The sequence below is a fragment of the Lepus europaeus genome, chromosome 7 (genome assembly GCF_033115175.1).
Source record: "Lepus europaeus isolate LE1 chromosome 7, mLepTim1.pri, whole genome shotgun sequence".
Lineage (NCBI taxonomy): Eukaryota > Metazoa > Chordata > Mammalia > Lagomorpha > Leporidae > Lepus > Lepus europaeus.
In genome coordinates, this window is record NC_084833.1 from 100,409,155 (window position 1) to 100,435,272 (window position 26,118).

The following is a 26,118-nucleotide window of genomic DNA, read 5'->3' on the forward strand; positions in this document are numbered from 1 at the left end:
TTCCTCCACAGCTCTCTTCCCGCCCCTTTGCGTGTCTCTGCTTGATGACGCATGCATATCGCCGGGTTGGTTTGGCGAACTAGTGAGCGACTCCCGGAGAGAACAGTAAACCGGGAGTGCAAAGGCCAGAGACCCAACTTGTCCGTTCACCCTCCCACCTACACAAGAAAATCAAAATGCCTTTTAGCCCAAGAAGAACCCTCGGCGACTTCGTCACACGTGCGTGAGGTCACAAGCAGTCACTAGCGCAGAGCGGTGAGGCGAGTTCTGTGGAAAAAAGCGGTGCGGGGCCGAGGCCAAAGGCTGTGTCCCGCGTGTTCCTGACGCAGAACTGGGAACTGCCTTCATCTTTTCCGAAATGTCTGCCTCCCATTGCCTCCACTGCTCACAGCTTCTCCAGGTGCTTTTGGCTCCTACCTTCTCTTCATTCAGGAGATACTGAATGCTAGACCGCTGTGAGAGTGGGTAGATATGTGAGTGAACACGATGTGGCCCGTGATTTCTTTGCGCCTACAGAGTGGTGGAGAATATGCGAAGTGAAACAGAGGGTTCTGGAAAAGTGGAGGGATTCAGAATGCTGATGAAGTGGGAAGATTCCCTGAATGGCATGAACCTGAGTGGACAGCCAAGGAGAGGAAAGTACATCTTACCAGGTCAAGAGAAGTGAAGAGACACCAGGAACGACACAGGAGAAGCATGATGGAAAAGCAGTAGTTGAGTGAGGCTGAAATACAGTTGGAAGGAGAGTGGCTGAACAGTTAAGCAGGGCCCAGGTCACGGTCACAGGGAGCATTGTAAGCTGTTTAAACGGGCTGAATCTCGTTCTGAAAACAGTGGAAAGCCACTGAAAGATTTTAAATAGGAAGATGCCACAATTAGACTTTCCTTTGCAAATTTCTGCCTTTCTACTGAGAAAGGATTGGAGAGGGACAAGTCCAATAAGGGGAGGAGGAGATCACATAGGAGGCTGCTGCACTAATAGAGACAATGGCTGATGGTCATCTAAACTGGAACTTGGCAGTGAGGATGGGGACCAGTGAACTGATTTAAAGGTCAAGGAGGTGGGGGAGGGGGATGTAGAGGTGGTACATTCTGAGAGGCAGCAGAAGATGACTCAAGCACCTGGGCGCTTACCACCTACATGGTAGACCCTGATGGAGTTCCAGGTGCCTGGCTTCTACCTGGCCCAGTCATGGCTGTTGTAGCCATTTGGGGAGTGAACCAACAGATGGAAGATCTCTCCCTCCCTCCCTTCCTCTCTACCTGTGCCTTTCAAGTAGATGAAAATGGCTGCAATGGCCAGAGCTGGGATGATCGAAGCCAGGAGCTTCTTCCAGGTCTCCCACCCAGGTGCAGAGGACCAAGCACGTGGGCCATCTTCTACTGCTTTTCTAAGCCCAATAGCAGAGAGCTGGATTAGAAGTGAAGCAACCAGCTCTCGAACTGTCGCCCATATGGGATGCCAGCACTGTAGGCGGCAGCTTTATGTGCTATGCCACAACATTGGCCCCCAAAATAAACTTTTTTTTTAATCAAAAAGACTCAGTGATTGAATGAATTATGAAAGAGAAGTCATAGTCAAAGATGAGTCCCAGGCGTAGACAATGGAGTGGATGATAATGTCTGTTGTTCCAGCCAGAGGGACAGAACTGTCGCCTGGGTCTTCATTCTGAGCCCTGGGCATGCTGGACTTTGTGAGAACAGCTACTCCAGTCATCATGCTATTTGATGACATCAGTGCAGGCAGATGTTCACAAAGGCAGATGGTGTGAGGCAGTTAACCTGAGATGCCACCTTTTAGTGCTATGTTATTGGCCTTGTCTCTTCCTGTGGAAAGGCACTTGTTGTAATTCCCAAATCATGGCCACCTGGCCCTGGTGATCTGAGTAATCTACATTCTTTGTTTGCTTGGAGAACTGGGAAGGTCAGGTTTGGTGACATCTTTAAAGAACATGGAACAGCCAAGAAAGGATTTGTGTTTCTCTCTTAGGAAATCTTCAAACAAGTCAGGCTACTCAGCATCAAGTTATTGTTCTTCAGGGAAGGTATCACCTTGCTCCTAAACCTGGGGACCAGATTCTTTTTTTTTTGGGGGGGGGGGCTTTTTTTTGCTTACCTAAAAAATGAAATTCAGACATTGATTATCTGATGTATGAAAAGCAGTATTGGGGCCGGCGCTGTAGCTCACTTGGTTAATCCTCCACCTGCGGCGCCGGCGTCCCATATGGGTACTGGGTTCTAGTCCTGGTTGCTCCTCTTCCAGTCCAGCTCTCTGCTGTGGCCTGGGAGGGCAGTGGAGGGTGGCCCAGGTGCTTGGGCCCCTGCACCCACATGGGAGACCAGGAGGAGGCACCTGGCTCCTTGCTTCAGATCAGCATAGTTCCGGCTGTAGCGGCCATTTGGGGAGTGAACCAATGGAAGGAAGACCTTTCTCTCTGTCTCTCTCTCACTGTCTATAACTCTGCCTGTCAAATAAAAAATAAAAATTTAAAAAAAAAAAAAGAAAAGCAGTATCAATTTGGATGGCAGGCAGGGGAACAGAGTTCAGTAATGAATAAAACACAGTTCCTGCCCTGAAAAGGTATACAATACAGTTCATTAGAGGTGATGCAATGTGTATTTCAAGAACTCTCACACATGGTAGAGAGTTATAAATACAGCGAAAGATATAAAGATAAGGTTCTGCATGAGTTAAGGGAGAGAGAATTTAACTTTAGGGGAGGCATCATTTGAGCTGGGCTCAGAAGGAAGGAAATTATCATTTATTGATCACATATTATGATATGTAATTATTCAACTCTCACTTCATTTTTTTAAAGATTTATTTTATTCACTTGAAAGGCAGAGTTAAGAGGGAGAGAGAGAGAGAGAGAGAGAGTGAAAGAGAGAGATCTTCCATCTTTTGGTTCACTTCCCAAATGGCCGCAATGGCCAGGGCTGGACCAGACTGAAACTAAGAGACAGGAGCTTCCTCCTGGTCTCCCACATGGGTGCAGGGCCTCAAGCACTTGGGACATCCTCTGCTGCTTTCCCAGGCACATTAGCAGGGAGCTAAATTAGAAGTGGAACATCCAGGTCCCAAACTGGCATCCATAGGGGATACCAGTGACTCAGGTGGCAACTTTACTTGCTATGCCACAGTGCTGGTCCCACTTCTTCAAGTTTACTTTGACTATAGCAAAGTAAACTCCTACATGTCAAAATTACCTAAACATTTATCTAATTCTGCAAATAGTATGGTAAATATTGAAGGTTTTTCTGTCTTTTGGGGGGCTGGGGGTAAGCATTTAATCTATATAGTCATTCATCACTTCTGATTAAGAGAATAGATCAATAGGTTCATAGGCCTAGAAAGATATAAACAGAACCACAACAAATTTAAAGGAAATCATACATCATTTGTAGATATGTTGATGATACACCTGGCCATGTAAAGCAGAGGGTAGGAAGGTATGCTTTTGTTTTTGTTCTCTGATTTATACATTAAGCTTTTCTATTCTTGTCTTTTCCTAGAGACAGACCCTCGCCTGTTTTCTTATAAACCCACATTGTGGCAGTATCATTAACGCAGATGGCCACGGTGAAGTGTGGACAGATTGGACTGACATGTCCAAGTTTTTCCAGTATGGATGGAGATGTACCACTAATGAGAATTCTTACTCAAACCGTACCCTAATGGGCAACTGGAACCAAGAAAGATATGACCTAAGGAATATCGTGCAACCCAAACCCTTGCCTTCCCAGGTAGTCTTTATTTTCTTTTGTTTCCTTCTGCCAGAAAAGGAAATGTCTGTGACCTCTTGTCAGGCAGGAATCTAATAACTTCCAATGCTTAGATTTCTCAAGCTCCTGTTCAGTGAAGTGATTGAGAAAGGGGTCAGTTCTCAGCTGAACTACATATCCCACTTTACTGTCTAGTTGGATAGTAATATATTTTCTGAAAAATATAGAAATGTTCTTTTTCTCTTCTATTTGGACTTTATCTATTAATCCACAGAAATATATAATATAGTCTGATTCAAGCTAGCCTTCTCTGGTTCTTACATTTCTAGATTTGTCCTTTATCTGAGTTTTGCTCTTAAATTTCCCCTGAACAAAGGATATGAAAGTTAGTAGGATTTAGACTCATGACATATAGATCTCTAGTCTATCTAAAAATAAAGCAGCCCATTAGAATTCATTTCATATTGTCCTTCCTAGTGTTAGCCGTAGACTCCTAGACTCTAAATCTGTTAATTTTTCTTTCCAGTTTGGACACTATTTTGAAACAACATATGATACAAGCTACAACAACCACATGCCACTTTCAACTCATAGTAGGTGGACTATTCTACTTCCTCTTTTTTTTTTTTTTTTTTTAGATTCATTTATCTATTTGAAAGCCAGACTTAGAGAAAGGGAGAAACAGAGAGAGAAGATCTTTTGTCCTCTGACTTATTCCCCAGATCTTTTGTCCTCTGACTCATTCCCCAAATGGCTGCAACATGCTGGGCCTGGGCCAGGCCAAAGCCAGGAGCCAGGAGCTTCTTCCAGGTCCCTCATACCATCTTCTGCTGCTTTCCCAAACACATTAGCAGGGAGCTGGATCAGAAGCAGAGCAGCCAGTACTCAAACTGGCACCCATATGGGATGCCAGCACTGCAGGTGGAGGCTTAACCTGTGCCACAGCTCCAGCCCCCCTTTTCTCAATTTTGATAGGACTCACTGTCTAGTCCCTCAGAAATAAGAATTAACTCATTACTAAAATTTGTTGTTGTCTGTTTCCATTTGTGTCTCCTCTTTTGTCTTCCCTCAGGATTTAAGCGTGAACCCCATTGGTTCCCAGGACATCAACCTGAGCTGGATCCTCCTCAATATAAATGCACAGAAAAGTCAACTTACATGAGTAGCTATTCAAAGCCTCAAACTGGGTATCACTCTGTGTGTGTATGGGATCCTAATGTTGATCAGTTTCAGGCTCCAGGATTCTAAGAAAGAATAAGAAGTTTCATTTTTCCAGAGTAGAATGTAGGAGGGAGCACATTTTAAGCACAACTAAAAATTTAGCTCACTGTAACACAATTTCACTCTCTGAATAAGTAAAGCACAAGGCATAGAAAATATTCTCTATCTTTTTTTTATTTTAACCAAGACTTAAATGTCAAGTTTAAGTTAATTGTGTGTACTCTAAGTTCTACATTAAGGGTGTTATAGAAGGACCTTAGAAAGAATTACTTCTCTCAAGTTTACAACCATTCTGATTCTGCACTTTCCTTTAATCAGTTGCAGGACTGCAAAATCCAGCATAATTTAAATTATGTTTTCTTAGATGCTTTCTAGATGTAATAGTTTGGAACAAGGATTGGCTCCAGAACTCATGTTAACATTTAAACCTCAATGTCATAAGTTAATGATACTAAGCTGTTGGAAATCCAATTATCGTACTTAGGAGGTGGGCCTGGTGGGAGGTGCTTAGGTCATTGGAGGCATGCCCTTGAAATGTAGTTCTCACAAGAGGATTAGTTATAAAAGACAGAGTTGGGCCGAGCCATTCTCTGTCAGCCTCCTGGCTCACATGTGATCCTTCCTCCACTGGTACTTTATGCTCCCTCTTGCCATGTGATACTCTGCACCACCTGAGGACTCTACCAGCAATGAACATAATCACCAGATGCCGAACCATTGGGACCACCCAGTCTTGGGCTGTGAATCTCGAAAACTGTGAGCTGAAATAAACCTCCCTGCTTCACAAGTAGCGTGTAGTAATAGAAAGCTGACTAATACAGAAAACTGGTACCAAGGAGTGGGGTCAGTAGTATAACTTTCCTTGATGATGTGGAGAATCCTTCAGAATTGATTTATCAAGAATTGATTTATCAAGAGTTTGGAGAGGCAGGCTGAAGAAAGCCTAGAAGGCTGTAAATAGTGTTCTGAGTGATTCTGGTGAGGACTCAGGCGACCAGAATGCTGATGTAGGTGTGGGTAGGAAAGGTCATATTGATGATGTTTCCGGTGGAAATGAGGGTTTTATTGGGAACTGGACAAAAAGCCACACTCACTATACTGTGGCAAAGAACCTGACTACACTTTGTTCCTGTGGTGATAGTTTGTGAGAAGCTGAGCTTAGAAATGATGAATTCGTTTGGTGGAGAAGACTTTAAGGCAACAAAGTATTCAGTTTGCAGCCTGGGTATTGGCTGCTGATAGTGACAATCAGGAGCAAAATGAAGCAGAATGGAAAAATTTGAAATTTTTACAGCCTGGCCAGAGAAGCAGAAAAGAAAGGATTTGGAACTGAAGTGTGCAGTGAAGGAACCTCTTGCTAAAGAGATTAGTACAGGTGAAAATGAGCCATATCTTATTGGCAAGACAGTACGGAAAAGCCTCAAGGGCATCTCAGAAATCTGGAGGCTGCCCCTCCCATCACAGGCTCAGAGGCCTGGAAGTGCAGAATTATTTTTATGAAATCCCAGGGCACTTCCAGCAAGCTTGCTGAAAACCACCTCAGGATTTGTTTTTTCTTATTCATTCAAGTAGTAAAGAACTCCAGAGCTGAAACCATAGTTCAAGTAGGCCTGGGTGTAGCTTGTGCTGGCGGCAGACCTTGATGTCATGATAATGGTTTTCCAGGCATATAGAATGTAAGACTTCTACTAAAATTTTAAAGAAAAGCTGTGAGGCCAGGTAGAGTTGTGCTGCAGGATTGGAGCTCCTGTGTAGAACTCCTGATGGAATAATATCTAGTGAAACTGAAAGTGAAGCCACTTTGGAGACCCCAGAAGGGTAGAGGTATCAGCAACATGGGCCTCAGACATCAGTGTGCAGCTTCAGAGAGCAGCCTTGCGGGCAGAGACCAACAGAACCTCCAACTGGATTTCAAAGGATATCTCAGAAAATCTGGGGACTGAGGCAGAGACCTGTCACAGGAGTGAAGCCACACAGAAGAGCCTCCACTAAAGCAATGCCAAGTGGAAATGTGAGTCTGGAGTTACCACATAGAGCTCTCACCAGGCAATTCCTAGTGGAGTCAAGACTACAACCTGTAAGAACTGAAGCATGGGCTGGGACCAGCAAAGCCAATGGGCCAGGACTGCCCCTGCTATAGTTGTGCCCAGGATGCTGGACATGGAGCTTTAGGATTTAATGTTTTCCTTGCTGATTTTTGATCTTGCTTTGGTCCAGTTAATCTTTCCTGTTTGTCTGTTACCCCCTTTTGGTATGGAAATGTATATGCTATGCCTGTCCCACTGTATCTTATGTGAAATATGTGACTTGGATTTTTATAAGTTTGAGTCAAATAAGACATTGAATTTTGGATTTTTGAATTAAATAGTGGACTGAGTTAAGATTTTGAGTCTATTTGGAGTTGAATGAGTATATGTTGTATGTGAAAAGAACATCAGTTTTAGGGAGCTGGGACATATGCTATGGTTTTAACAGGATTTGGCTTTAAAACCCATGTAAACATTTGAACCTCAAAGTCATAAATTAATGGTATTCAGAGAGTGGAAATATAGCTCAATTGCAGTGTTTAGGAGGTGGGACTGGTGGGAGGTTCTTAGGTCATTAGGGGCAAGCCCTCGGAGTGCAGCTCTTGTGAGAGGATTGGTTATAGAAGCCTGAGCTGGGTCCAGCCTCTCCCTCTCTGCTTCATGGCTCACATATGATCCTTCACCCACCCACACTGTAGACTCCCTCTCGGCATGTGATGCTCTGTGCTGCCTCAGGACTCTGCCAACAAGAACAAGATCAATAGATGCCTAATCAGTGGGCTCTCCAGCTCGTGGAGTATGCGCCTCGAAAACCATGAGCTGAAATAAACCTCTACTTTCTTAAGTAGCTTGTCTTCTTAGATATGTTGTTATAGTGATGAAAATACTGTATAGTCCTGGAAGTCACAATCATACAATATTACTTTACTGTAACTTTAATGAACATTACCTTGTGAGACTCCAAAAAGAAAAATAACTTTTATGTTATTATAGAGAAATTAAAACATAAACAAAAGTAGACAGAATAGTCTAATGAACTCCATATACCATTACTTAGCATCAACAATTTACACCTAATCTTAACTAACTCTCTCTACCTTCTCTTATTTTATTGAATTAATTTTGGAGCTGATTTCAGAAATATAATTTTATATATAAAGATTTTATCTCAAAGATAATGATTGTCAATTGTCCCCACAAAGACCACAGAGGAAATTTGTTCACCAATCAAAAAAGTGCTTTTGGGCTCCCCGCCCTGCGCGGTGCACCGGCGACGGAACCCGCTCCCCGGGGCCCGGGCCGCCCTCGAGAGCGGGGCGTCGCCGCCGCCGCCGCCGCCGCCGCCGCCGCCTGGGGAGCCGGTGAGCGGTCCGCCCGGCCCCGGCGCCATGGGGGCGGAAGACTCGGGGTGCGGTGGGGGTGGGGGGAGCGGGCCGAGCTCGGGGCTGCGCCGTGCGCCCCAATAAAGTCTGCTTTGACGAGAAAAAAAAAAAGTGCTTTTGAAAACTACTGTAGCAAGGTTTAATTGAACATCAGTTTGACACAGGCTCTTGGTAATAAAGCAAATACTAGTTAGAATTGCCTTAACAAACTTCTGGCATAATTCAGATAGAGTGATTGACATAGAATCATGAATGCGCTAGCAATCAAGCTAATAAATAAACTCAAATACACTGTACTAGAAAAGTCTTATCCTGAGGCCTAGGAAGAATGTTAGTAATAGCAAACCAATCTGATATACTGTTGGCAAGACTGAAGGTAGTAAATGGCTATTGGTTAGGCAGTCAGCAGCTTAAAAATTGGCTATAGGATTTCTGGCTGGATCAAAACACTTTAGATTATTAGGGGGTTGTTTTTTAAGAGAAAGTATTTTGAACCTGTATAGATTTGCAGTTTATTATTCCCAACACCACATCTCTGCATCAGAGTATTCCAAAAGCATGGTCAGCCCTCAAACTGTAGGCTTTTTGAAAATAAGAATGTCACTTTACCTTAAGTTCAGTCCTTATGAGAAATCATAAATCAGTCAGAGGCTGCTAAAGAAAAATCAAGAGTTGCCTCTAAACATTTAAGTCAGATGGTCTATAGCAGGGTTATCTTTCTTTCTTTCTTTCTTTCTTTCTTTCTTTCTTTCTTTCTTTCTTTCTTTCTTTCTTTTTTTTTTTTTGACAGGCAGAGTGGACAGTGAAAGAGAGAGAGAGAAAGCTCTTCCTTTGCCGTTGGTTCACCCTCCAATGGCCACCGCGGTTGGTGCGCTGCAGTCAGCGCACCACGCTGATCCGAAGGCAGGAGCCAGGTGCTTATCCTGGTCTCCCATGAGGGCGCAGGGCCCAAGCACTTGGGCCATCCTCCTCTGCACTCCTGGGCCATAGCAGAGAGCTGGACTGGAAGAGGGGCAACTGGGACAGAATCCGGCACCCCGACCGGGACTAGAACCTAGTGTGCCGGTGCCACAAGGCGGAGGATTAGCCTAGTGAGCCGCGGCGCTGGCCAGCAGGGTTATTTTTCATTAAATGAATCCGAAGTTTTGACCAGACCAACAGAAGTGAAATGGAAGCCTTATTTTTGCTTTGTAAAGTAATATGTCTTTGTTTAAGTTAAATAACAGAATTACTCATTGATAAGTAGTTATTGCTTGTATTCTAAAATTTAATGCTTTTGTGGTTAGGTCATTGAATTGGATATTTCTCAGTCATGGTTTAATCAGGTGTTCACTAGATAATTTAGACTATATCTGAAAGGCTTATCTGGCGATAATGATCTAAAACTTATTTATTGCCTGTGAGTCAGCTGAAGGCAATTCTTATCATTAGGAAAATGTCAACCACATTGGAGTCACCATGTCTTCCCTGGTGAAATCTTAATTTCAGAGATGCACTAAGGCATTTTATGTAGTGTTATGCAGAGTTCATTCAAATTTGTTTGTTGTTGAATCAAAGAGGGAGAGAGAGAAAAATTGGTATTTCTTGAACTCTGCCAGGGGCTTTACCTTTTTTGTCTTTTTAGTTTATTCCTTACAACCCTGTTCAAATCAATACCCCATGTTATAAATCGGAGATGTGAAGACCACAATCATTAAATGACTTGCTTAAATTTTTACCAGTAGCAAGTGGTGGAGCCAGTCATTCTAAATCATGATGTGATGATTAAATGGATTTGCTTGTACATTTATTTAAAAGCATTCTGAGTATTCAGACACAAGACAGTTATCTGTTGCTGAACATTATTTTATTAGCTTAATAATTTGGGCCTGCCCTTAGCATTAATAAGCTTCAGCACTAGTCACAAGATTTTCATTCACCGATGGGGAACTTTTCTCTTTTTAAAAAAATGCAGTTAGAGAAAGGGCATCTACTTCTTGGGGGCTGCAGTGACAGCAGGCTTCTCTTCACGGGTTATGGGAATGGTGCGCTCTGGGCCAGGGGCTTGCTTCCTTGGTCCATTCACAGTGAGGACCCCATCAGATGACAGGGATGAAGTAATGGTGAGAGGGTCCACATCAGCTGGGATCCGGTATTTCCTGTGGAACTCCCTGGAGATGAAACCATGTTCATCCTAATCCAAGAAAACAGGAAAGAGGCAGAGATATAAGAACAAGAAATAATCCCACTTGCCCATAACTCCAACATCCCCATTACCCTTACGTGTGTCTAAAGGCCACTGACAACATGAGGAAAAATAAAGAGCAGTTCATTTCAGATTTGGGCAAAGATGAAGTTGCCTAAGTGGTAACTTCTACCCGTAAGAGTGTGAGGAGTCTGAAACAGACCAGAACTTTAACCCTGAAGCATAGATGTTTAAGGGTATTTTTTAAAAGTTTGGCTGAGCCTATAGGATTTGGAATCTTGTCCTCTGCCACTTTCCTGAGTCCCTGAAGGAGCCCAGAAATTGTCCTGACCCTTCAAGAATTCCCAGAATGTTCCAGACCAATAAGATTGCTCCTAAGGGAAAAAAAAAAATGACTTCATCCGTTCAGGGAGACTGTGACCCAAACTTAAGTCATATGAGCAAAACTGAAACAACCTGATTGTATTCAACTAAATTGTATTAGTTGATGCAGAAGCCTTGGATTATCACTAATTGTTGAGAAACGATATTAAACCTGTTCAAAGACATGAGAATCTGTTCCATTCATCAGAATTTCCTAAAAAGTAACTGATCCTGACCTGTATGCCTGCCCAATCTCCAGCATTTTTCCAAAAAGGCTCTCAATTTAACTGATTTCCACATGGGCTACAGGAGATTAGGAACCAAGTACAACTTTGAAACATCAGAAAACCAAGTAGTGTAGCAATAAGATAGCCTAAAGAGAAGTGGGCCATCTAAAAGAAAAGTTATAGATTCAAGTGCCTTCAGGGTATATGTAGCTAATGTAATTACATAAAGCAGCTTGTTGTCTGACAAAACTGCTTACATAAGTGGCCCTCAGCTTGACTGTAGATTACAATCGTCTTTAGAAGTGAAAAAAAAATGGTGTTGCCTACATTCTACCCCTACAAATTTTTATTTAATCGTTCAGGGCATGGCTGAGCATTTGGATTTGTGAACATTCTCCTAGTGATTCTAATGTGGCCAAGGTTGAGAATCACTGGCTTAAATGGGGAGCAAACATCCAATTTATCCCATCTTAGCCAATCAAATCAAAACAAACAACCATGGTCCCTGCTTTGGCCAAAACAACAACAATAATAATAACAGCTCAGTCCCTAATTTAGTTTCTAGCCATTGATTTATTATCCCTGATTCAGAGGCTCATTTTTTTGGGACAGGAATGTTGCCAGCCTCAAAAGCGATGGCAGTGTCTGGCATCATTCAGTATACAACGTGCACTGAATGAATGAGCAGAAAGAAAAGCAGGCTACAAACCTGGCGCTCTTCATGTTTGCCGTGCACCTCAATCACATCACCCAACACCTTGACCTTGAGCTCCTCTGGGGAGAAGTGCTTCACATCCAGGTTGACAGAGAACCTGTCCTTCTCCAGGCGCATCTAGAAATAGCAAGATGAGGGAAGCGGGAGGTGGGAGAAAAGGTGACAGGCATGTTGATTACACTGGCACAGTATCGTCATTTTGTAGACTTGCTCTCTATACAGCTATTTTATCCTCCTCTTTTCTGCTAAATATCCCACAGTGGTGCTCAAGGCATGCCTATCAGTCATCGATTCCAAACTTTATTTATAAGGATAGGGAACCAATCACAAGATGGGTCTGGGCATGGCTTCTGCTGCCTCTTTGACCCCAATGCCTTGCTTTGTCATTTGTCTATGAGACAAAGGCCCCTTCTTCTTGCTCAGTTCTCTGCCAAGTGTCCCACCCATACAATCTGGAATGTTCTGCTTGCCCTTCCAAAGCCCTTGCCCACTCAGCTCCTGTTTACCCACACTCGAATATTTTTAAACTGCAGTGTTATCTTTGACAGTGCCTGTCAACCATATCTAGTCACCGCATTCTCCCACCCTCTTAGGACAAGCGAGAGGGTCCTAAGGCTGGTCCTATTCTTCCCTCATAAGGCTTGGAGACCCAGGCCAGTGCTCTGTCAGAATCCCGAGGAACTTGGAAAATCATACAAGAGGGAACAGAGCTCAAATCTGTGTATATTAACTGCATGAAGTTGCATTTGTTTAATAATAAAATAGAAATAAATAAATAAAAAGAGGGAACAGAAAGGAAAAAATAGAGGTTGTTGTTGCCAGCTCCCCCTAGTGAGGATGAAAAACTCAGAATGATGTAGGACTCTGAAACTTGAGATGATAAAGTCTCTCAGCAGTACAAACTATTATTAGAAGAGGTGAGCAAAGCGTTAGAAGGCAGTTCCTTTCTCTTTAGATCATTCTGAACCGAAGCAGGAAGGGGTATCTTGCTTAGAAGTTAGAGGAGAGAGCATCACGGCTGCACAGCTCAGGGGAAAATGTAGTAAGATACAGAGAAGTATCAAACAGAAACAGGTGCCCGGAGGAGGGAGGCAGTAACCTCATTTTTCTTCACTTAGGGACACACATGAGCCTAAAGTGGTTTTTAGGAAAGGAAGGAAAGGAAAACGAATAGGGGAGTTTCAAGGAGGTTTCAGGCAAAGGAGACTCACCTCTGAGAGTCCAGTGTCAATCCAGCTGGGTGCCCGCAGGAATGAGGGCGGCCGAAGATAGAAGGGGCTCAGGGAAGTGGAAGTTGGGAAGAGATCAGACTCCAACAGGTGCTCTCCGAAGAACTGGTCAAAGAGGCGGCTGGGCGAGTGAAAAGGAAAGAAGGGGCGGCGGATCCAGGGGTGGTGGATGGCGATGTCCATGGTGGCTAGGTGAGTGTCGGGGGTCAGCTGGCGGGTCAGCTCCTTCAGCCGCAGCTACAGCCAGCCCCTTATATATGCAGTCTTCTGAAGCTTCTGGAATGGTGATGTCAGGGGTTTTATTATCCTAGCTCACCGCTGGTTCATGGAGACTTGTGATCGGGGATTTGGCAGTGTGACACATACCCAGTACTCACTGAGCTAAGAAAAGAGAAACACAAACACGTCTGAGCTGGCCAGTGACTTGTCATGGTCTTGTTTCACTGGCTTTCCGTCCACACCCAAAGGCACCCACCCCCTTCCCCTGTTCTCTGAAGCTGGGACACAGTCAGGAATCCCAAGCAGGCGCGTGGTGTGCCCCTCCTCCTCCTCTCCAGTCTTGCATGCCAGGGGCATCTGGCCAGCAACTATCTTGGGCCTGGGCAGGAACTGGAATCTTCCTAGGCTGGGCCCCAGGGACATTAACTCTTTGTAGGTCCTTGGAGGAGAGTGACCACCAGCATGTCACTACCAGGCATTTGCGTGACACCCTGGGTTGACCTGGGCTTAGGAGAGGACCCTGACATTAATCTGGGCAGATGTACCCCAATCTCTCTAAAAAAGGCAGAAAAGTTTCTTGCATCTTTGATTGTATGTGGCTTGCAGGACATGAAATCCAAAGTTCTTTATGAAGCAGGGTGCACAGTCCTGCAACTGAGGAGTAAAAGAGAGTGTGGAAATGTTCTGACTGTTTAGGGAGGGGCTCGGCCTGGCCTCTCCTGAGCCTCCAGCACCAGCACCCCTCCCTAGCTCCCTCTGAACCAGGACCCCCAGCTGTCTTCTCTTGTCCTCTGCGACAGCTGAAGGGTGTGTGGGGGAGGGGACTGGGGGTCCGGGTGGCGTGGATCACACCCTTGTCTTTGCACTCAGGGCCTGGCTCTGCAGCCCTGCCCCCAGAGGCTCTGCACTATTTTGGGTGGTGTAGACCCCGCCCCCACCTCCGACCAAGCCCTGGCTCTCCGGGCAGCTGGAGGGGTCGCACTGGCCTCTTGGGGCTGCACCTCAGATCAGGGCTGTCGCCACGTCTGCAGCTATGTCGGGCCGTACAGTGCCCCATGCCCACCCGGCCACCACTGAGTATGAATTTGCCAATCCCAGCCGCCTGGGTGAACAGCGCTTTGGAGAAGGTATGGGCCAGATGCCACCCCCTCCTTGCCTCCCACCCCCACCTCCTGAAATTCTGGGCTGATCTCCCAACATTACTGGCTTCCACCCCATTTCGGGCTTAAGTGAACTCCAGGGGTGGGCCATCTCCAACCTCAGACTCCCTCCTCACCCCCCGCAAACAGGGCTCGTTCCCCTTCCCACTGACCTCAGTACAGACTTGGGGCCTGCCATGCTCTGCTCGCTGCCCCTTGCCTGCCCATGTGCCTTCTCATTCCCCTGCTATCACAGGTCCCAGTCAGCCTTGCCTTCCTCCACCACCACCTCATTTCCTTTCTCAAGCCCCTCTTCCTAGCTACCCTCTTCTCCTAGCCATCCCCCCCTCCCCTCCTGCACCTCCCCAGTCCCGCGGCTCCCCATCTCCTCTCATTTCAAGCCTGTGCTCACCTCACCTCCCTTCATCCTCCTTGCTTTTTCTCTCTCTCTCTGCCTCAGGCCTCCTGCCAGAAGAGATCCTGACCCCCACCCTCTACCATGGCTACTATGTCCGGCCTCGGGCTGCCCCAGCTGGGGAGGGCAGCAGGGCAGGGGCCTCTGAGCTCAGGCTCAGTGAGGGCAAGTTCCAGGCATTTCTGGATGTGAGCCACTTTACCCCAGATGAGGTGACCGTGAGGACTGTGGACAACCTGCTGGAGGTGTCTGCCCGGCACCCCCAGCGCCTGGACCGCCATGGATTTGTGTCCCGAGAGTTCTGCCGCACCTATGTCCTGCCTGCTGACGTCGACCCCTGGCGGGTCCGAGCTGCTCTCTCCCATGATGGCATCCTTAACCTGGAGGCACCTCGGGGTGGCCGACACTTGGACACAGAGGTCAATGAGGTCTATATCTCCTTGCTGCCTGCACCTCCTGATCCAGAGGAAGAGGAGGAAGCAGCCAGAGTTGAGCCCTGATTGCCACAGAGCCAGCACCAGCGCATCCCTTTCTACCTCCTGCAGTGATACGAGCAGCTGCCCAGCACCCGAGAGGTAGCAGCACCCGTGGGGGAAAGGGAAAGGTGTATGGTCCGCTATGTATGGTTGGTCCTTTGGGACATGTCACAGCCTTTGGTTTAGTTCTGGGTAGAGCTGAATAAACCCAAATTGCAGGGCCTTGTTTGTGCTGCTCCCTATTCTGTGGCCTGGAGGATGGGACGGGCAGGGAGGGAGGAGGTCACAGCCAGCGAGACAAAAAGCTCCTCAGTTAGATGCGCCCCACGTCACAGCACCCTGAGCTCACACTTGGATGCTGAGATCACACCCGGAAGCTGACACTGGCTCCAGATCAAATTCCTAGCCATAATTTTCTCACAATACAACAAAAGAGAGAGTGATCCTGGGAGGGGAAAGGGATATGCCATCTAAACAGCCCAGAGGGCACTGTCTGAGCTGGTGATTAGAGACACAAAAACAAGGGTCTCCAGACTGTCTGGCCCTCTTTGGGTAGGGGTTGGGAAAATGGTTTCTGGCTGCAGAGTTGACTAAAGCCCCAGAGTGAATACTTTGTTTTTCCATACTAAGGTCTGTCCACTGAGGGACTGAGTGTGCATACACGGGGGCTCGGACACTGTAGCCTCCACCATTCCCATGGAACACCACCGTTTCCCTGTCCTCCACACAGGGGAGGCCATGAGAGAAAGCATTAGTCTCTGATATTGGAGAGGAATCACTGCACCACCCTGCCAACTCCAGGATGAAGTACAGAGGCCTAGGGCTGTTATGGTGGCGATGGCCAGGGGAGCTTCCTTTGCAAATACAGTCTTAATATTAGCGGTTTGGATGTTTTTGGAAAGCCTGGGGTCTGCCCCCTCCATAACACTCTGTGTATGATGTGTGTGTGTGGGGGGGTGGGCTTCCAGAAGACCTCCACCCCTACAAACACGAATTTTATCAGGCACCTGTAATTCTTCCACTAAAGTGGTTGTTGCTTAACTTCCAGGGGGTTACAGACCAATTTAAAAATTTGACCAAAGTTATAGATCCACTTATATATACTAAATAATAGCAAATATAATAGTAAATATATATACTCCCAAATTTGGCAACACAATTTAAATAGATTCACACAGTTGTTGAGATCCATTCATACCTCTCTGAGGGATCTGTGAGTCCTCAAGAACTCTCACTTGAGGCATTCAGTTTTTTGATTAAAGGATTACTTTCTGTTGAAAATAAAAGCATACTACAGAGAAATAATATTGATACCTTTGTCCCCTCATATACTCAACAAATACTTATCAAACCCCCAGTAACACACTCTGGGGGATATAAATTATGAAAACTATGTCTTTTATTGCCTACTCTCAGGAATCTTAACATCACACTGAAAGGATTCTACTCAGACTTCAACGAGAACAGCTTCACATGGATAATGATTTATAATTAAGCTGTATTTTAGATGGTTCCTTAGCTAGAAAAAAAAATGTGAAAACCTCTGTTTTGATCCAAATTCCCACTCCATTCAAATTCTTTCAAGGTTATTAGTCAACAACTTCTGGAGCATTTTTGAACGACAGAGAACTTAGAACTTTGTAAAGTCTCCCATTCCATTTTCTTATTGAACATAACTGTTAAAAATTCTTCCTTCTTTTAAACCTGAATCTGCATTTCAGTCACTTCCGCCCATTGGTTCTAGAATCCTTCATTCACCAAGAAAGTCCTTCAAATATGTAGACATCCATCCTATCCTCCTAAGGCTTCCCTTGCCCAGCCAACCACACCTCATTAGTTTAACCATAGTTTCTGACACTTTCCACATAATTTATTACACAGACAACTTTCTTTTGAACACACTGACTTTTGGCAGTATATCCTGAAATCCAACACCTATATTACAGAAGGGCCTGGAAAGGGACCACATGGCGGAGGACTTTGAGTGCCACAGTAAGAAGTCTGAACTCTACCCTATAGGAAATGGAAAATCATTAATGGCTTTTGAGCTGAGGAGAGGACGCATAAGTAATGGAAGGAAAAGTAGAGTTACAGAATGGATTGCAGGAGAGAAGCATGGCTATGAGGTAGACGCATAAGTAATGGAAGGAAAAGTAGAGTTACAGAATGGATTGCAGGAGAGAAGCATGGCTATGAGGTAGACGCATAAGTAATGGAAGGAAAAGTAGAGTTACAGAATGGATTGCAGGAGAGAAGCATGGCTATGAGGTAGACGCATAAGTAATGGAAGGAAAAGTAGAGTTACAGAATGCATTGCAGGAGAGAAGCATGGCTATGAGGTAGACGCATAAGTAATGGAAGGAAAAGTAGAGTTACAGACTGGATTGCAGGAGAGAAGCATGGCTATGAGGTAGTGCAGTGAGGGGGGCACAAGACAAGAGGACAATTAGCTGAGAGCAAGCAGTGATAACAACAGCAGCTAAGACTTACTGAGAGCTTCCCACCTGCCACACCCTGTACTGAAGCTTTGTATGTGCAACAAGAGTATTTCAAAAGTTGGGAAAATGAAATTAAAAGGTAAGTTTATTTTTGGGCAAAGAATTTTGAGACCCATACATATGATGTCTCTCAAAATTCATGCAAAGTGTATAATATTAAAAAAAAAACTATGCATAGATTTCAAGATTTTTGTGCCAAAATTAACTTAGCTTTTACTTCTATTTTCCATGAACTTTTTGAGATACCCTTATGTATTCTCATGCAACCTTCACCACAATCCTCCAAGGTTATTACTCTTATCTCCCTTTTTCATAAGGTGAGGAGGAGTTCTGAGTCCATGGTACTCTCTGTGGAGTGCAGAGCTGTGTGGTGGGCCCCCAAATGTATAAGGGTACACAACTAACGGGGCTTCTGAGGAAGACACTAAAGGTAAAACGAGGGTTTCACAAATTCTCTTAGAGCCCAGATTTACTGCAGAGGAAGCTGTTCAGCGGCATCCTAGTTACTGAGGAGTGCGGAGTAAGTTTTACTTTGGATCACCAGAAGGAGAAACTGAGCTGAGGGCTAAGTAGATTCTGCAGGTTTGAATTGGGGATCGGGAAGTGAGTGGTTAAGAACTGCTGAGGCCCTTCCAATCATAACATCATCGAATTTTTAGAAAAATTTATTTTATTTGAAAGGCAGAGTTAGAGAGAGATAGGGAGAGACAGAGACAGAGAAAGAGGGAGAGAGATCTTCCATGTGCTGGATTACCCCCTAAATGGCTACAATGGCTAGAATTGGGCTAGGCTAAAGCCAGGAGCCAGTAGCTTCTCCAGGTCTCCCACGTGGGTACAACGGCCCAAGCACTTGGGCCATTTTCCACTGCTTTCCCAGGCCATTAGCAGGAAGCTGGATCTGAAGTGGAGTAGCTGGGACACAATCTGGCACCCAAATGTTGCAAGGTCACAGGCAACAGCTTAACTCGCTATGCTACAAAGCGTCAGCCCCACATCATCGAATTTTATACCAGAAAAGGGGATTAGATAATAAATTCAACTCTTCCACTTTAGTCCTGGAAACACAGGCCCTAAATGGTTAAGAGATTCACCCACATTAATTCCAGCAGCAAGTGAAAATATAAAAGAACCCATCTCCCTAAATGTAAGATTCCATGAGACACCAGATTCTGGTCAGGGGTAATAATAAGAAACGGGTATTAATTACCTCGGAAGCGAAACTCTATTAAACCTAAGTGGTGCTGGGCATACATCAGGTAAGATTCTTCATTTCATTAGACAGAATGTGTTTCAAAGACAGGCTGATGTAGTAGAGACATTTCCTAAGGAAACTCAGAGCCTTTTTCTATCTCGGGTTTCTTTTTATTGAAGCACGATGTTCAATGTTCATGGCTTTATCAAAAGAAGCTTCAAATCCCAAAGCTGAGATAGTCTCACCTGGAGCCTGTGTGTTGTTTTACCCTCAGACTGGGAATGCTCACCTGGGAATCAGTCCAGCAGGTGGCTTCCAAAGTCCAACCTGTTAGGTTGAAATCTGACACGGACAGAGACTCCCTGGGAGCTGCTGCGGAAAGCTAAACCGGGAAGCAGGAAATGCCCAAGCTTCTTTATGTAGAAAAACAGCTGAGCTCCCTCCGGACACAGAGGCCATGGGAAACCAGCTCTGCTGCAGGGGAAGCTGGTGAGTAGGGCGAAAGGGTAGAGGGTAACATTTCTGTTGTTGAACAAGGAGGCCTGGATAGTCAGACAGCCTGGAGGTCGTCATTTGCCAGCCTCCTACTGCCACCTCCCTCTGCCTGGCACCTCCTGGTTCCAACACCTGAGCAGCACCTCCTTCTGCGCTCACTCCATTTAGGAGACCTTGGAACTCACAGCCAGACCAGCTCTCTGTAGAATGGCCAGAGCAGGGCTGGAATGGCGAACTGGCATCGCTTCTCTCCGTCCTTCTCACTTCCCCCTCCTCTCCCTTCCCTTCTTCCTCAGATAATAATTGCAGTATCTGAGAATTCTCTAATGTGCCAGGCACTTTACAGTCTCATCTGATTTTCCTAATACTTGTTCGAAGTACGTGAACCCCTCTTCCTGTTCTACAGCCAGTGGAGAACCGTGGCTCACAAGGTTAACTAACTTGCCTAAGGTCATATGGCTGGTAAGCAGGTAAAGCCAGATTCCAACCCAGGCCTCCCTGACTTCAGAGCCCATACTTTTTAAGCACTGAATCCTAGATTGAACTAATTAACTTTGGAGAAATCTTTTTTGAAAGAACAGAAGTGGATGAAGGAGAAAATCCATTGAGTATCTGAATATAACTTTTAAACTAATTTGCTATATAATCTTCAGCAAGTTCCTTAACTTCTTTGTACTTTCATATGGAAAATACTAGATAGTAAAGACCCCATTGTTTGGATCACAGGTGAGGATATAGTACAGTGTGAAAACTTCATAACAAATTATTTGTGGTATTGTTACTGTTGTTCCCCAGAGTTTTTGGCACCATCAAAACTCTTGAACCTCATTTTGTCCCAACCACTGCCATTGTAGCTATATAATTCTATACCTGAGTCAGAGCCCAAGGATGTTTTGTTTATAAATAAAGCATCATTATCCTCAAGAGAGATAAGTGAGGTACAATGGAAAATGCATAGATTGGGATTCTTTACATTGGATTCAAATCCTGTCCTTACTAATCATCCATTTATTAAACAAATATTTATTTTTTTTTTGACAGGAAGAGTTAGACAGTGAGAGAGAGAGAGAGAAAGGTCTTCCTTTTTCTTTTTTTTCTTTCTTTTTTTTTTTTTTTAATTTTTGACAGGCAGAGTGGACAGTGAGAGAGAGAGAGAGAGATAGAGAGAAAGGTCTTCCTTTTTGCCGTTGGTTCACCCTCCAATGGCCGCCGCGGTAGGCGCGCTGCGGCCGGCGCACCGCGCTGATCCGATGGCAGGAGCCAGGTGCTTCTCCTGGTCTCCCATGGGGTGCAGGGCCCAAGCACTTGGGCCATCCTCCACTGCACTCCCGGGCCACAGCAGAGAGCTGGACTAGAAGAGGAACAACCGGGACAGAATCTGGCGCCCCGACCGGGACTAGAACCCGGGGTGCCGGCACCGCAGGCGGAAGATTAGCCTAGTGACCCGCGGCGCCGGCCCAAACAAATATTTATTGAACAAGTACTGCTCACCAGGCACAGTGACAGAAGCCATAATACAAGTTGAACATCCATAATTTGAAAACCCAAAATGCACAACTTTTGAAGTGCTGATGTGACACTGTAACCAGGATATTCCACACCATGATTTTGTTTCGTGCACTAAGTATAAAATTACTTCAGGCTATGCATATTGAATATATACCAAACATAAATGGATTTTGTGTTTAGACTTGGATCCCCTTCTCAGGAGATCTCATTATGTATATGCAAATATTGCAAAATCTGAAAAATTCCAAAAATCTAAAACACATCTGGTTCCAGGCATTTTGGATAAGGTATACTCCATTGTAATCCAAAGAAATTTGGTTCCTCCTTTCTTGAATTCTAGGGCCTTAATGGACTCATCTGTAAAATGGTAACAAAAATACATGCAGTTTCCTAGAATGTCAACATTGAAAAAACAAAGAACCCTTTAAACTCTAGAGAGGTCCTACAGAAATAGGGAGTCTAGAAACACAGAAAACCCTCTGGAGAAGGAGATACAACAGTTTCTTTCTCTCCCTTTCCTCCCAAGTGTTTGCAGTCTTCACTATTGATCAGTTCTCCCTTGACGATGTCAGTAATAGTCACGGTGGTCAACCTTTACTGATGCCCCTTATATGCCAGGAACCATGCTAAGTGTCTTACTTTTACTATCTTATTTAATCCTTAAAATAATCTCATAAAGTTTAGATTCTATTTCTTATCATCCTCTATGTAGTTAATAAAATTACATAGGCTAAAAACTCGCTGAAGCTCTCTCAGCTAGTCTGCTGTCATCAGTCTAACTCTAGAGACACTATGCCAGATTGTCTAACCAAAAATCTCTTTTTGCCTCTTAAAATATCAGGTTGAATAAAAATTGTTCTCTTCTCTTTCTTGTTATCTCAGTAAACCTCCAAAGACTTAAAGTTGCTACGACAATTGAAGGGATTTTTATTTGAAAACATTTTTTGTTGTTATTTTTTCTAATTACAAAAGTCACAAGCATTCACTGCAGAAAATTTGGAAAATACCCAAGAGCAGGAAATAAGAAGCAACCTTATATATAAGTACTCAGAGATAACAGGAACATTTTAGTGACTTCCATAATTTTTTTAAATGTGAAGTTTTATTCTAAAACATCTTTTTTATTAATTTAATAAACAGTAAAATTTTCCATGCTATTAGGTGTTCTTCCAACATTCTTTTAAAATGACTACATACTTTCCTATTGACTGGATATGCCATTTATTTAGTCAGTTATCAAATATTGGACACCTAGGACATTTCCTATATTTTCTCAAAAATAATGCTACAGTGATTACCCACAGTTGCCCATATATAATTATTTCTTAGGTTATATAGTTCTTACACATTTATGTTTCAGGCTTTTTATACTTATTACTTATGGCAGACCTGAAGAATTGTACCAGTTTTTATTCCTACTAGCACTGTAGGAGAGTGCCCATTTAGTTTCCCTAATTCTGATCTAAAAATAAAATCCCGTCACATATGAATCTAACTTTAATACTCTGTTTGGGTTATGTCCAGGCATTGCACAATATCCAACTTGGGAACAGGCTCTGTTCACTAACACTTAATAGCCCTAGTCTGTGTATTAGAATTAATATTTTCTCTATCCATTTCAATATAATATAGGAAACAATAGTGACAAGAGGCAAGGAATTAGGAGATTCTCCCATTCCTAGGATAAGGCTACAGTGGGGCAATAGCAGCATAAAGCAAGAGCTGAAGTGGCCAAAGAGGAGGTAGAAAGACCCAGAAGTGTGTTTTTCTTCTGAACCACCCACAGTGTTTGCATGGAGACTCACTGCTCTCAACTCAGCAAGCCACACCAAAACCAAAAATCACACCAACACATAAACCACTGTCCAACATAGTAGAAAGCTCAATCTCCTGCCCCACGGTATTACAGTCGATATGGTTTAGAATTCTGTCTCCGTCTAAATAGCAAAAGAAGCTAACTTCTCTGGGGGAAGACATGAAGTCAGACAGACAAATAGGGTTGGCTCTGGTGAGCTGGAAATGTACTAGCAAGAAAAAGCATCCCGAGTAAGCCCCAAACTATTTAGCCTATTTCCTCAGACAAGCGTTGTTCCTCTGGGCACCAAACTGATGACAATCACGTAGACACACAGGCTCCATCAGGGACCTTCGGGGCTCAGGAGTGAGTAGAAGTGCTCGGCCCTGCAGCATGAGCAGGGGAGCTGAGTCACTCAGCACGTTCAGAGCTCCCTGCTCTGCAGACAAAGTTATCCACGGGACTGGAACGGTCAAACACCACTGTTCACTTTCTTTGCTAATTAAAAACAGGGAAAAACAAACAGAAAGGGCAGTCACTTGTTAGCAGAGGACTTTGAGAGGTCCCAATTAGTTAGCCTTGATTGTGGCAGCTGCTACAACTCCTGTGAATGAGAGCCCCAGGTTAGCAAAGACACCCCCTGCTCCCCTCCCACCCTGGGGAGGAGTGGGGGGAGGACCGAAGAAACAGCAAGAAGGCCTTTGCATCCAGAATATCCCATTATTTGGCAGGCTCTTCTTACCCTGTGCTGGGATTAGCCTGTTAGACAATCCCAGAATAGCCCTCAAGCCAGCTCTATCCCTGGCATGTAGTGCCTGGTGGCCTGAGGCTGTATTTTGGGTTTGGTTATGTCAGTTCTACCACTCCACCTTCCAGAACAATCCATTTGGGAGAGGTGTGGTATCTCTGACAAATGTTTTGGGGGATGAACCTGGCTCAGGATGAATCTTCAGGGAGGAGGGGTGAGGTCATCCCAGAATGTTAAGATCACAAAGAAAACGATGGAAGAGGAAAGACAGTGGCCAGGGCTCTTGAACATGTGTGATCTGTTTTTCCTATCACAGGAGCTGCCCATCAACTTTCCAGAAGAAAAAGAGAACAGGTAACTTGGTGGGGGTAGGGATGGGGAAACTGTGTGTGGAACAAACTAGTGAGAAAGAGACAGAACTGGCATCTTTGGGAAGGGCGTAAGGGTAGAAAAGAGGACTTGCCTGGAAGGGATGAAGGGAGATAGTACACCAGAGAGAATTGGTAAGCCTGCTCTGAACCTCTGGATCTTCCCTTTTCCACAATCTCAGAGTGGTCATTCATTCTTTCATTCATGTAGCAAATATTTACTGGGACACTCTGTGGGGTCCCAAGGAGGCAGAGGGGCAGTACTGAAGGACCCATAGTCTCAGCCCTGGAACAGCTGACAATCGAGTTTGAGAGAGAAGTTTGGGTAAATTGTAATATCTACTGGTGGTATAACAGACCGCTGTGGGAGAATGAGAGAACTCGCTGATGTGAAAGGGATAATAGCAAGTTCACAAGTCAGCAAAAGAGGGAGGGGAGGGTGTTTTAGGCAGCAGAATCAGCTTATGAGACCGAGAGAGAGGGAGAGACCAGAGACTGACTTGATTGCAAGCAGCTAATTGGTGTAGTCATGCACTTCCCACATGCAGTGGGGTAGTCTTTCCTTACTTGGCTCTGTCAGTAGATTAAAAGCCCCCTGAGGCAGAGGAAGCAGCCCACTCATCCTTCTAAGCCTAGAACATAGCACAGAGCCTGGCATATAATGGGCTGTCAGCATGTATTTGTTGAGCTCTCTTAGGGGCTGGTAAAAATAAGGTTGGACGATATTATGGCCAAGTTGTGACAGGGCCAGACTGTATATCCCTTTAAGGAGTTTGGATGAAGGAACAGCAGGAGTGAAAGAAGTGAGAACAGAGGCAGGGAGATTAGTTCTAAGCCCACATTAGTTTAATGGTAATTTGAAGAGGGTAGTCTCAACAGAGGGCATAGAAAATGGATTTAAGTCGGATTTCTTCCCCCTCAGGGAGCCAAACAAGACAGGTATTGAAGGCCCAACCACAGCAGCTGCAGCCGAATGGCACAAAGGTAACGAATGGCAGGTCTCTCTCACACCCCGGGCTGCCCAGACACGGATCCCTACGCTCAGCTCTTTGACCCCCAACAACTAGACACACCTCATGTATCTGTAGAATTTGCTGATGCTGCCTGCCCTTCTCTGCCCCACAAGGAGCAAAGTGAAGACACATCAGCCTAACCTGCCCTGCATTGGAGGTGAGAGGCAAAACCAAGCCTAGAATCTCCCATAATGCCGTCCATTCCCCCACAGGACCGTGACACAAGAGGACACACGTATGAGCGCGTGTTACAGGAGCCCAAGTTCCAAGGGAGGAGCGAAGGTCCCGTGTCAGAGGACAGCAACTTGTATTACGCAGACATTCAGGTGTACAGTCACAACCAGCCGCGCTCTGCCCAGCAGGTGAAACACCTGCATTTGGAAAACGCCACGGAGTATGCGACCCTGCGTTTCCCCCAAGCCACACCTCGCTACGACAGCAAGAATGGGACCCTGGTGTGAGCCTTGGGGAGGAGGGATCCGTTTCCATCATTTTACCACTACTGTGGGAAGACTCTTGGGGAAATGGGTGACAGCCCAGCAAGCTGGCCACGTTTTATGCAAAAAACAAACAAACAAACAAACAAACAACCAAAACTCCAGAGCCCCGGAATTGCGGGTGTTCCCCATCCTGCCTCCCCTCGACGCCTCTTATTTCCAGCTTGAAGTTGGGTTAGATATGGGGGGGGGGGTGTCTGGGTTCCACGAAAGGAGGAGGTCAGGTCGAGTGTGCAGGAAAGTAGGTCTTTGTCTCCTAGCACTGCTCCTGTTGAGTGCAGAAAGAACAGGTCACCATCTACTCATTCGGGCTTTGTTTACGATGCTATTTACCCGTATCCCTCTCACACACCTTAAACTCCACAGCTGAAGAGATGCTCTCTGGAATAGCATTCTGAACTTTTGCACCCAGCCCCCAAGGCTGGCCTGGACAGTTTACTCAACGGCTGGGTCAACAGACATATGGGGCCAGGGGCTAAGGCATGGAGGAAGCCTCCCCACTGCCTACGAGGGCTGTGCGTCACTGACACTGAGCACCGCGAAGCCCTGAAAGCCCCGGTGGTTGGACCGCGGAGCCGACAGAATCAGTAAATCGCCTGAGAAGCACTACGGCAGCGTTTTCTGGGGCTGAGCAGTGCGGGTCTACGTAAGCACAGCGGGCCCCGCCCACTCGGGGGGCGGT

At 45.2% G+C, this 26,118-nt stretch overlaps 4 protein-coding genes across 6 annotated transcripts; 3 read left to right on the forward strand and 1 right to left on the reverse strand.

Annotated features, from left to right (window-relative positions):
* Nucleotides 1–61: 61 nt before the first annotated feature.
* Nucleotides 62–7,316, forward strand: CFAP68 (cilia and flagella associated protein 68). 3 transcript variants are annotated; one of them, XM_062196996.1, is made up of 4 exons: nucleotides 62–2,045; nucleotides 3,514–3,744; nucleotides 4,250–4,316; nucleotides 4,796–7,316. In XM_062196996.1, exons 1-4 carry the CDS (start codon nucleotides 1,953–1,955, stop codon nucleotides 4,969–4,971), a joined length of 567 nt encoding a protein of 188 aa, XP_062052980.1. In that variant the 5' UTR covers nucleotides 62–1,952; the 3' UTR covers nucleotides 4,972–7,316. The 3 variants fall into 3 exon arrangements, with proteins under 3 accessions (XP_062052980.1, XP_062052981.1, XP_062052982.1); XM_062196997.1 differs by having other exon boundaries at nucleotides 62–400; XM_062196998.1 differs by lacking the exon at nucleotides 4,250–4,316 and having other exon boundaries at nucleotides 62–400; nucleotides 4,796–4,885.
* A 2,861-nt stretch (nucleotides 7,317–10,177) lies between these two features.
* Nucleotides 10,178–13,532, reverse strand: CRYAB (crystallin alpha B). The gene is made up of 3 exons (XM_062196999.1): nucleotides 13,055–13,532; nucleotides 11,838–11,960; nucleotides 10,178–10,526 (listed from the first exon to the last, which is right to left on the reverse strand). Exons 1-3 carry the CDS (start codon nucleotides 13,253–13,255, stop codon nucleotides 10,323–10,325), a joined length of 528 nt encoding a protein of 175 aa, XP_062052983.1. The 5' UTR covers nucleotides 13,256–13,532; the 3' UTR covers nucleotides 10,178–10,322.
* A 679-nt stretch (nucleotides 13,533–14,211) lies between these two features.
* On the forward strand, nucleotides 14,212–15,537 carry HSPB2 (heat shock protein family B (small) member 2). Its single transcript, XM_062198358.1, has 2 exons — nucleotides 14,212–14,418; nucleotides 14,891–15,537. Exons 1-2 carry the CDS (start codon nucleotides 14,325–14,327, stop codon nucleotides 15,343–15,345), a joined length of 549 nt encoding a protein of 182 aa, XP_062054342.1. The 5' UTR covers nucleotides 14,212–14,324; the 3' UTR covers nucleotides 15,346–15,537.
* A 3,825-nt stretch (nucleotides 15,538–19,362) lies between these two features.
* C7H11orf52 (chromosome 7 C11orf52 homolog) lies at nucleotides 19,363–26,042 on the forward strand. Its single transcript, XM_062198360.1, has 4 exons — nucleotides 19,363–19,500; nucleotides 23,875–23,912; nucleotides 24,849–24,910; nucleotides 25,152–26,042. The coding sequence occupies exons 1-4, from the start codon at nucleotides 19,469–19,471 to the stop codon at nucleotides 25,398–25,400; spliced, it is 381 nt and encodes a 126-aa protein (XP_062054344.1). The 5' UTR covers nucleotides 19,363–19,468; the 3' UTR covers nucleotides 25,401–26,042.
* The last annotated feature ends 76 nt before the right edge of the window (nucleotides 26,043–26,118 follow it).

Coding starts and splice junctions, on each gene's coding strand:
- CFAP68 (XM_062196996.1), top strand. CDS start 1,953: ATGGAACAGCCAAGAAAGGATTTGTGTTTCTCTCTTAGGAAATCTTCA. Junction 2,046..3,513: donor GTTATTGTTCTTCAGGGAAG/GTATCACCTTGC, acceptor GTCTTTTCCTAG/AGACAGACCCTCGCCTGTTT. Junction 3,745..4,249: donor CCAAACCCTTGCCTTCCCAG/GTAGTCTTTATT, acceptor TTTTCTTTCCAG/TTTGGACACTATTTTGAAAC.
- HSPB2 (XM_062198358.1), top strand. CDS start 14,325: ATGTCGGGCCGTACAGTGCCCCATGCCCACCCGGCCACCACTGAGTAT. Junction 14,419..14,890: donor TGAACAGCGCTTTGGAGAAG/GTATGGGCCAGA, acceptor TCTCTGCCTCAG/GCCTCCTGCCAGAAGAGATC.
- CRYAB (XM_062196999.1), bottom strand. CDS start 13,255: ATGGACATCGCCATCCACCACCCCTGGATCCGCCGCCCCTTCTTTCCT. Junction 11,961..13,054: donor TTGACACTGGACTCTCAGAG/GTGAGTCTCCTT, acceptor TGCTATTTCTAG/ATGCGCCTGGAGAAGGACAG. Junction 10,527..11,837: donor GCAAACATGAAGAGCGCCAG/GTTTGTAGCCTG, acceptor TTCTTGGATTAG/GATGAACATGGTTTCATCTC.
- C7H11orf52 (XM_062198360.1), top strand. CDS start 19,469: ATGGGAAACCAGCTCTGCTGCAGGGGAAGCTG. Junction 23,913..24,848: donor CCAGAAGAAAAAGAGAACAG/GTAACTTGGTGG, acceptor CTTCCCCCTCAG/GGAGCCAAACAAGACAGGTA. Junction 24,911..25,151: donor TGCAGCCGAATGGCACAAAG/GTAACGAATGGC, acceptor ATTCCCCCACAG/GACCGTGACACAAGAGGACA.